This window comes from Chaetodon trifascialis, chromosome 16 (assembly GCF_039877785.1).
Source record: "Chaetodon trifascialis isolate fChaTrf1 chromosome 16, fChaTrf1.hap1, whole genome shotgun sequence".
In the NCBI taxonomy this organism is placed as follows: Eukaryota; Metazoa; Chordata; class Actinopteri; order Chaetodontiformes; family Chaetodontidae; genus Chaetodon; species Chaetodon trifascialis.
In genome coordinates, this window is record NC_092071.1 from 14,166,708 (window position 1) to 14,177,337 (window position 10,630).

Consider the following 10,630-nt stretch of genomic DNA (forward strand, 5'->3'; position numbering starts at 1 on the left):
TACTGAATAGAATATAAAACAATATATATATACTGAGAAAAAATAAACAGTACATACAAGTGAGGGTGCAAAGTATTAAAACAGATTTTCAAAGTAAGTTTGGCTACAAAAGGATGTGCAAGTTGAATTTAGTCAAATATGTAACAGCATAAGTGAAAAGTCCAGGGGGGGTTAGGGTAATTAATGGCAATTTCACTTCCTTGTACTTCATCTACTTGAGACACCCCACCTCCCATTTCCTCACCAGGACATCAGGTCCTTTTGTGTTTTAAATTCTGATGTCCTGCAGGATGCCTCCAGTGTGAGCCACCCCCTAGGTAGTCGGCTCCAATACCTACAGCAGACCAAAAGGTGTGAATACACACCTTTGGGTAGGGGAGGTGTTCCAAAGGTTTAAATGTTTAGCTCTCCCCATGCTTGGGGTCTTTCTTCATTCTACTGCTCGTGTGAGGATTGACCTTTTCTTTGCAAAGAAAATAAAAACCTTGTTGGCCGGCAGAAGTCTCCATTTCATTCTTCACCAGCAGCAGAGAATTTCCACAACAGGGTATCTCATTACAGTCACTCAAGAAAGAATCTTTTGAGCTGTGCAGCACAGACTCTTTTTAAGTCAATGAATAAAGTGGTCCAATCTATTATTACAAAAAAATAAATAAATAAATAATAGAATTTTAAAACTTTAATGTAAATTTTGGGGACATAAAACTGGTTTGCAGGGTAGATCAGGTTTAGAAAGTTGATGATTCTTCAAAACAGCATTATTGATGAAGTGATTCTGTCCAAAATCTACTAGCAAAACGAGACAAATCTGTAACAGAGTTTGTTAAATCTCATTTTATTTCAAGTCTCAAACAACAAAGTGAACATGTGTTTATACAAGTTTTACAAGTAGTAGCCAAGCGTCTTTGGACAGACAGCAGCTTCTAATCAAAACACTCGTGGTTAATCAAATATCTCAGGGTGAGTCTTTACAAACAATAAAGGTGATCTATTAGGTAAATATTTCTCAGCTTAACAAAAGCGATTGTTTCTGGTCAACAAAGAAAATGCTAAAACTATTTCTGTAAAACTGAGACCGCAAAGATCGACCAGGAAAAAACAGGAGAGCAGAATGCTACGGCATATCTTACAAATATCCTAAAACAAAAGTGCCGCAGGACTTCAAAGACGCGACGGAAACACTTGTACTAGAGAACAAATGTAAGCGACAACACTTCCACAATATACAGGCAGGTTGGGATTGCAGTGGGAGGGGTTTGTGCAGTCCACCCAGCAGAGAAGACCCTGATGATTTCTCCAGTTTCCAGGATTGTGTCTGCAGTATGTGGGACCTGAGAGATCAAGAAAAAAAACTCCTTAAGCACAACATTTCTTGAGGATGTTCTCAGTTAATTATAGACCTTTACTACATCCACGCCATCATGACAACTGACCGGAGGTCATCAGCAGCGCTGCTGGTTGGGTCCTCGGTTGTACGGTGGCCGCTGACGCATCACTCTGATGGTGCGGTATTTGGACATGATACTTTGACTTTTCCTGAACACGGGCCTCTGAGTTGGGAAGGGACGTGGCACCAAGCTCTCCTAAAAACACAAGAAATTCACATTTGAGTTATCAGAAAGCCGAGTCACTGAGTCAGTTAACACTTCTCAGTGGAACTAAGTGACCTCTGAAGAGGGGGTGCGTACCATGAGTGGTCTTCTGACATTTCCAGAAAGATCAGGGCCAATCTTCCTTGGACCACCGGTGAACTTTGGTCTCTGTTAAACACAACAGTGAAAGTCAAGTACATATAGAACACAATTATCCTTTTTTATACATCTGAAGTTAAAGCAATGCCATGCAGATGTAATATGTTTGGCGAGCATGAGTGTTGATCTTCCCGTCTCCATTGGCTGAATTTCAAAAAATAAATAAATAAAACATGATTTAGCTGCAAACCTTTATTGACAGCTTACTCAACTTCATCTATTATGAGCATATTTGCTGCAACAGAGCAGGTTTGCTTGTGTCCATGTGCACATTTACGGCTGTAATTCTTCATGAATCATCATACACAAATGTACAAACTCTGCAGCCTCTTATGCAGTACATGTTTCACTCGCCTGCATGGGTCCTGGTCCTGGTCCCGGTCTCCTGAAAGGCCTCCCGGGCCTGCTGTTGTCTTGCATCAAATTAAAAGGCCTGGAAAATAAACAAACAACAGAAACATGACACACTCTTCGTGAAGCTTGGAAAACACTGAACTTTCTAATGAATTAGCACCTTGGTTCAAACACTGAGGGAAAACTCATTCGATGGCACATACCTAAACATTCTCCTGTCCAAAAAGTTGTGTTTTCGGTCATCCGGCGATGATCTGGAATCATTCGTCTTCGAGAGCAGACTGTTCACGGTGTCTTCTGCATCTGAACAGCGTTCTACAAAGAAAAAAAAAAAACGGATAATGAACCTTTTAACTGAAGCCTTAAAAGTGTGCAAATTTAAACCTTTAAACCTACACAATAATGAAGGAAAGCAAAGTGATAAGAGACATAAAAACTTTACAGTATAGTGGATGGCAGAAAGGATCAACTTACCACTCCTCAGTCTTGGGTTGCGAGCTTTTGGAGGCGAGCCATCCTTCGAGGACGAGCTCGGCCCAGGTGGCCAGTGGGACAAAACAACCAGGTCGCGTTTCTCTATGGGTGAAGATCTGCAGAGAGAGATCGGTGGAGCCGCTGTTAATCAGCAGGCCTACGTAAGTGAGGCTTATGTCAGTGCATCTTAAATGAGGCCTGGATACATTAACATGTCATTCAAATGATCAGTGTTTAAAGGGAAAGGTTAAAACACCCGGTCAACTGTTAGAAGTAATGCAATTTAAACCAGTAATGAACAGCACTGTTTGGCAGGCAGACAAATGATCATAAAGCTACTCATCAGATGGGTACTTACAAAAACCATGGAATGTCCATGCTTCGTTACTCCTATTTTTGTACCCTGAATCAATCTGAGCTCTCTTCATTTACTCAGTGTTTGCTAGAGCGGCCGAATCTTGGAGAGAACGGCAAGATATGGGGTCTAGATCACATGACCAAATCTTCTATCGTCCCTCTTTCAGAAGCACAGGAACACAATGCTTCGTTTTCACAGTCGCACTGAACTTCAGGAGGTTTTGTCCTCACGTCACTCCTGGTTGTTCCTTCATTTTCACCAACCAAGGGGTTTGACAAGACGCACATCAGAGGGCAGATGGAGATCCGAGCCGTGGAGACACCCCTCGCTCTGAAGTGAATGCCTGAATACGTCAAGGCTGGTGATTATGTCAGCTTAACAGCTTCTTCTCCAGAGCTGTGCAATGGTTTTAAGAGATGATCCAGTGTTCGTCTGCCCGTGAACAAGTCCAGATTTCAAGGCAATGTACATAAAGGCTTTGCTGTGCCCTCAAGTTGAGACTTCTATTCCTTTAGAAGGCACAGATTTAATAGACGATCGTCTGATTGGTTCTGCAGTAAAAACACAGTCAAGGAGCTAGCACAGTGCTCCCTTTTCCTCTTCATGTCGTACTTTTAAGTTTCAGAGTGCTGAAAATTGGTTGAGGACATCTCTTGTCTGTCACACTTGGTAATGTCTTCACATATTGACATGTGCAGGTTTGGGCAAGAGACTTTCAGTGCCATGGACTCTGGCTGCATTAGCCTTTGTGAAGTGGCTGCTGAATGTTTGGATTTCCCTCAGGCTTATGATGATGCACATTCACACTTAGGTCACATGTCAGAGTAGACATGGGAAACACCCACAGGTCAGCATCTGCGGTGGGTGCCCAGTGTCCAGGCCAAACGCGCAGACACTAATAATATAACACGGTGGCATGGTGAGACTGCAAAGACCAAACTGATCTTGCGTCCGTCCCCCACAGAGCATCAAGTTGGAACCATTATGAGGTCCGTCTTGTTTCACCTTTTGTGTCTTGTTCTTTGATGTACAGCCATCTGTGTTCTCAAACACTTCACACATGATCTTTTTCCAGCCATTTTCAATGGCCCGTCTGGCTGCAGGCATCACTGATCATTAAAGCAGAGGTGGCAATATCTATGATCACAGGCTTCGACTCCCGGTGAGGCTCATGTTAACATCCACGGTGTATTTCATCAAAACAGTTGCGAGTTCTCCAGCCTTGACATGGCCGATGCTTGATGAACGTCTTAACACAGCTTGAACGCAGCACTCAGTTCTCGTGAGTGCAGAGAAGAAAACTCCAGTGCTGAGATGCACTGTGAACGTAGCTCCTCTTCGTTCTGCCGAACGAGAATGATTCAACATCGTCTCCAAGGGTTCACACCTCAGGCGGTACAGAGTACTCGATGGGACACTCCTTCTGACATAAATTTGTCCGTGTAAGATTATTATTTCCACTTCTGTGTATTACACAAATTAGGCATTAATCCAGGTCAGTGGTGCATGCGTCCATAAAGGTCTGCATCTGATGGAAGCGTGAAAATTCCCGAATATGCTGTTTAGATCAACTGTTAGCTGAATTCTTTGCCTTGGATTTTAACATTTTTTTAGTGTTGTTTTAAGTCTTAGGCCAAACCACTTTGGAACTTTAGAAAAAAGACATTTCATTATTGGTAATTTGATGTGTGTAAACACTGGGGTCAGAAAGATCAATAATAACCGAGGAGTGAAAATGAAAGCAGGCGAACTTTGACGTCTTGACGTCTTCAGCAACAGAAACTCCTCTTCATTGTTTTACAACTTGTCTCATCAGCAATAACTACCGTCATCCATCCTGACATTGTCATTATAGTCAAAGTAAACAAAGTCACAGCCCAACTGGCATGTAACGTTGCTGCCTCATGTTTCAGTTAGTGCCATGAACCATCACTGTTCCACGTTGGACATTCATTTGATTCATCTCTTCCCCAAGATCCATGCATGGCTGACTTGTTGTCAATAATAAGAGGCGGCATGGCGGTTTCACTTTAGATTGTGTTAAGTGCAGTCCTCTTCAGTCCTCATCTTCCTCACTCTACATATTGTAACTTCAAATAGCAGTGGTGCTATGCAGGACGAAGGGGTCTTTACAACATGCTGTGGAGCACTTCTTTCAAGCATACAATGCTGACAAACTGAAGAATCCATCAACAGCACAGATCTAATACTTTTTCCACACTCCTCATCAAGTGCATTAAACACATTTGCCAGGTTTTTAAAAACAGGTTGGTGTTATCGACAGGGTGCGTAACTTTCTCTTCAGCCCGCTCGACAGGAAGATATTTTCAAACACTGGCAGCACGCAGACAGGCAGGTATCTGAACACCTTTGCAGCTTTTCATGAACTGAATGAGAGTTGCACATTTAGCTCAGCACATCTCCATTTTCCACAGCTGGCACTTTTCACATAGAGACATTCTTTCTTGACCTCCTAATCATCATCATCAAGCCCCTGCGAACAGTGCTAGAAGGAAAATACCATACCTGTGTGTGTTTAAGGACCGGCGAGACTCCACCTGTTCTTTGCCTGTATCAGAGTCTCTTGATGTCTTGCTGCCACTGCTTTCAGCCCTTGAGGGTGACTGTTGGGGTTTAGCGCTCCTTGACTCCAGCTTTTTCAGGGGAACTGCATTTGACTGGAAACGTTTCTTCCTGAGAGCAAGAACAGAGCTCATATTTCCCTGGGAGGCAGGGTCGCCCAGGCGAGGCCTGGGTCTCACAGATGGAGGTATTTTGAGCTTCATGAGGGACTCTGCTTGGATTTGTCTGTTCTTGACCAGGTAACTTTTATCCCTAAGAGATAAAGCTTTACCACCAAATGGCCTGGTAAGGCTGAGCAGCGGGGGTCTCTCTCTCCTGGGCTGTTTTGGATTGCCATACTCCAGTGCAGGGTCTGAGGAGGGCATGCTGATGTGTGACATCCTCCTCTTGCGTGGTCCTGCCATTTGCCTCTCCTGAGGGCTCCTGTGGTACGAGGATGACGGTGATGGACCTCCTTTCCATGAGGAGGATCTGAAAGGGGGCAGGTGAGGGACATCTTGTGCCCTCTCTCTGCTGTGCGATCTGCTGCCCTGCCTCTCCACCGGGCCACGCTGCCGCCTGGAGTCTTGCTCAGATGACCACCTGTATATCCATCAAACAATAGAGAAATCATTACAATGACAGATCCATTGCCATGTTAAGTGGGAGGCGGAACTTTTAAATTTTATCTTAATGCAGCCCCTTCATAACGCCATGACAGAATGAAACAGGTAGGAGAAGTAAAACAATTACAGATGTTACACTCCTCTCACTGGCAGGTGAAACCACATTTACGTCAGACCCCATTAATCCCCTTTAATAACTATGAGCTGGGGCAGAGAAGAGGTAATCATTACGACCCCTGTGACTGGAAGGACTGGGCCAGCTTCAGGCCTCCTCCTTAATAATTCTACCCAGCTGGAATTGTTGCTTCACTCCTGTACCTCTCTGGCACTGAGCCTCTCCTATGCATCTCTCTGGGGCTCCTCTGTGGTCCAGAGGGCCCGTGTTCTCCATTGTGTGGATGAGAGAAGGCTCCAGACTCATTCCAGCGCTTCGTGCCATGACCTGTGTGGTCTTTGGGCCTTTCTCTGGGATTGTAATCTCCACGAGGGTCTCGATGCTCTTGCTGCAGAAAACCTGGCTGCCTTTTATGGCCCCTGAAAGACCCCCGCCAGGCTGGTGTAGAGCCTGGCCTCCTGTCAGCTGGGTGGCTGCGAAAATGTCTTGGGGAAGATGACCTGTGTCCTGAGGGGTGGCCATGGAAAGGCAGGCCCCTCTGACTTGGGGATCCTTGTGCAGGACTGCGAGAGGATGACGGATGCTCGGCATGTGGCGAGGAGCGGTTTAGCCTAGATGGAGAGGGCCTCCTCTGGCTATGATGTGGTTCCATTTTGGGAGGGTGCGACTGAAAGGAATCCTGGCCCTGGGACCTCCAGTGATTGAAACGTGGATCCCTTTGCTCTCCCATCAGGGGGACTCTTCTGACAACTGGGGGCCGTCCTCTACCTCTGGATTCTCTCCAGTTAAAAGGGGCCTTTCCTGGGTAGCCCTGGACATCTCTTCGATTTTTGGAGTTCGGGTTGTAATTCCCTTCATTTGAACCAATGCCATGACCATCCCCGTAAGGTCTGATAGGGGACAAAACATAAGAAACTGAAATTGGTGGATTACAACACAATGTCATGTTAAAAACACCAGATTTGAAAAATAAGGGCCAACATCTAGCTTAAATCACTATTAGTGTCCATAACAAAAGATTCAACAACCATGAACAGAACATCAAAGTACCTGGGTGCAACTTGACATAACAAAAGACATTACCTGGGCTTCAAGCGTGGTGGTCCAAAATGTGGTCGAACCATCTTTAGAAGTGTGTGGATTATCTATGGATAAAAAAAATGAAACCATATTGATTTTTGACATTTGATCAACTAACCACGATCTCTGACCTGCCCTGATCTGAAAAAAGCAACTTATTGCCTGAAGCCGAGTCAGTTGTCCAAGAGTTGTGAGCTGTTAACTTTTAAGTAACTCAACATCTTGTCTTCTTTAGCTCACTCACATTTTCAACAAGCTGGCTGGCGAGTTAGCTAAAAGGTGACTTAAACATTAATAATACTAACAGAACTAAAATGCAGTCAAAAATCTTAAAAATTATGGTGTACTTTGGAAATGGTCAACATTTACATGAACACACGACTTATAACAGATGGTCTGAAGTGCATAACCATTATTTAAATTACAATTTAAAAAATTCGGATTTTAAACTTGTGATGTTAAAATACTGTTCAAAAACTTGTCACGATAAAATAACCACACAATTCAACTAAGTAGTATATATTGAACACAGCAGCTGACTGTAGCAGCTGTTAGCTAGTCAGCTGGCTTGGCTTGGGAGCTGGGAGCATTGGGGGAGTGTTGGCATTTACACTGTGAGGACAGGAGTCTTGGACCACTGGGGGGAGGTTTTCAGGTCCAGGGCAGGGGGACCCAGCGGGGAACGCTGGTGAGGAGCAGTGTGGGATGGAATACCACCTCTGAGACCAATGGAGACTAGATTGACAACAGGGACTACAATAACAAGCTACCAAGATGATTTACAATGGCTCCAACCAGGACTGATTGCGAGGAGGACAAATACACAACCTTCAATACACAATTTCTTCAAAGCAAAAGATAAATTGATTACTGGCCTTCCTGAATAAAACAGATTACACTTGAGCGTTACTTAGACGGCTACTGTCATGATTAAAGACCAAAAGAAAGCAGCTGGGGAGCAAGTTGGTAAAACCATGACTCCTCACAGGGTGGGTCTGGGCCCTCCTAACAACATAACAAAAGATTTAATCAAAAGTGTCTTGGCTCTCCTCACAAGGTGACAGGGATTTAATCACAGAGGTCTGGTAATGAAAGTAAAATAGTTTGTCCCAACACAGAGCTCACCATCATATAGAAGGGCAAGTACTTCAATCAGGACACACAAATAATAATACTACACTGCCGCGAGATAAATTTTATTTGATACTAAAACTATAAAATCACAGGGATTCAAACAGAGCTGCTCTGACAGCCAGCGCTGACTTTCTCCTGTGAACGTGGACAGTAAAAACTACAAGAAAAAACAGCTGGCCAACCAGCTCGGACAGATCCCAAACTCGGTTTAAGCCACAAGCAACAACACTGCAAACGTGCAACAACTCAGCTCTCCAACAGCGCATCAATCAGGAGGGCAAAAAGCCATCTGCTGCTTTAATAAGAGTTGATTTTGAATAAAATAATGTCATTTACAGAAGTTAACTTTTTTTGGTTTTGTTATTTTGATTAACCAGTCACATTAGCAGGACATGAGAAGAGTACGGCAATGGTACATTAGAAAGAAAATCTCAAGAATGAAACATTTCCTGGTGATACTATGTAATATAACAGCGTATAAACAAAACAAGCCAATTTAATGAATATCACCGTCCAATCACATCACATTGTGAATCATTTGAAATATCACATGAAGTTTAAAAACATGAGCCTACAGTGGCACTCGTACTAAACTACACCAAAAGGTAAATCCACGTTTTGTGTCAACAAAAACATTTTCTATCTAATCTTTTGAGACAATGCATAATCATTTAAATGTAACATATTACACAACAACATCTGTGTGTCCACTGCAGCACCTGAGATCAAAGGTATTGAGTCCTGTCCTCAACATTGTGCAATTCTTAGGAGTAACTCGAGTGTTGGAAAACTGGAAATCTCCGCGTGTTCGCGCAGCTTTGTCGGCTTTGGCAACTTTTCCTGGCGCACGTGGCGACAGAGTAATGTCCCAAGCACTAAACTTTTATTCGGTTTGGTCTAATTTAACACTCGCCGTCGTTATGAGACCTGAGATTAGAACAAAATGTACGGCCTTGGCACAAAGGCGCTTGTTCTTGTGAATCCCATAATCCATTTAACGTCTGACAAAATCCAAATTATAACCAATATAATTATTAATTATAAGTGAGCTTCTACCTAAACCTGCTTGTTTAGGTTGGATGTTTCTGCAATCGCCATCGGTTCAGTGTTAGTCCTGATCCTTAAATCCCTGCGAAGGGTCTGTGCAGATCGTGCTTCCATTTTTGGTATTAATGACGGGCACTTGATGGAGAAAATAACACGGCTCAGTCATTATGATCTTTCCGTGTGGAAACCAAATCCTACACTGGGGTGGTGGGTATCACGGTGGCGTTAGTACAGTACCACAATGTTTCGATTTAGTTTTGGCAAAACAAACGTGAAAATACAGTCGAGACAACGCTAATAACCTTATCTTCCTGCTAGGCCTGTTAGCTAGCCTGGGTATTTTGCTAGTTTGCGACGCAGCCCTCAGAAAACGACATTCACTGGACAAAACAAACAAATCAACAAAAGACATAACTTACATAACTTCGAATAAGTCTAATTCGATAACTGAACAATCCAAGTAACGACTTACCAAAGACCAGACGTCGATTAGATGAAAGCTTCGTTCCTACAATTGCGCAACTGCTCTTCTTCTTCTCCTTTTCTTAGTCTTCTTCTTCTTCGTCAAGTTTTAATAGTGGTTGACAAACCAGCTTATAGGCACCTTACCGCCACCTACTGGACTGGAGTGTGAGTCGGTACTTCAACAGGAAAAACAACATTTTCTGACTTATTCCTGTAACTCTAGAGTTATAGATTCCCCTATGCAAAATTGTCTGCCTATCATTTAGTACTGATGTCAATTCTTTATTTCCTTTTTTTTGCTGAAAAAAAAAAACCCAGCCTCTAAATAAATGTTGAAACAACACCCGTTAAGGTGTTAGAGGATTCACTGCAGGGCCGTTATATCAAACTGTGTTGGCTTTAGCTACTTGTAACTTTAAAAAAAAGGAGAATGATTGAATGTTTTAGTCAGCAAACAACCAAACAATGATCTATCTGCTTGTATGTTTTCTTTCTTTCTTTCTTTCTTTCTTTCTTTCTTTCTTTCTTTCTTTCTTTCTTTCTTTCTTTCTTTCTTTCTTTCTTTCTTTCTTTCTTTCTACATCTCACTCTCTATCCGTGAGGTCGTCTCACTCATCTCATTTCATGTTTGAGTTCCTAATTTAATCAACTTTCCTACAAGGGA

The 10,630-nt window shown here is 43.1% G+C and overlaps 1 protein-coding gene across 1 annotated transcript; it reads right to left on the reverse strand.

The window, feature by feature from the left end:
• Window positions 1-812: 812 nt before the first annotated feature.
• Window positions 813-10,048, reverse strand: LOC139344489 (serine/arginine repetitive matrix protein 1). Its single transcript, XM_070982720.1, has 10 exons — window positions 9,974-10,048; window positions 7,324-7,385; window positions 6,444-7,130; window positions 5,464-6,102; window positions 2,580-2,695; window positions 2,309-2,420; window positions 2,106-2,184; window positions 1,689-1,760; window positions 1,434-1,583; window positions 813-1,331 (listed from the first exon to the last, which is right to left on the reverse strand). The coding sequence occupies exons 2-9, from the start codon at window positions 7,362-7,364 to the stop codon at window positions 1,443-1,445; spliced, it is 1,887 nt and encodes a 628-aa protein (XP_070838821.1). The 5' UTR covers window positions 7,365-7,385; window positions 9,974-10,048; the 3' UTR covers window positions 813-1,331; window positions 1,434-1,442.
• Window positions 10,049-10,630: the final 582 nt, after the last annotated feature.

Excerpts from the sequence above, each read along its gene's own strand:
- LOC139344489 (XM_070982720.1), bottom strand. The coding sequence starts at position 7,364 with ATGGTTCGACCACATTTTGGACCACCACGCTTGAAGCCCAG. Across the intron at positions 2,696-5,463 it reads CGGTCCTTAAACACACACAG|ATCTTCACCCATAGAGAAAC; the intron begins GTATGGTATTTT and ends CTCTCTCTGCAG. Across the intron at positions 2,185-2,308 it reads TTGGACAGGAGAATGTTTAG|GCCTTTTAATTTGATGCAAG; the intron begins GTATGTGCCATC and ends TTTATTTTCCAG.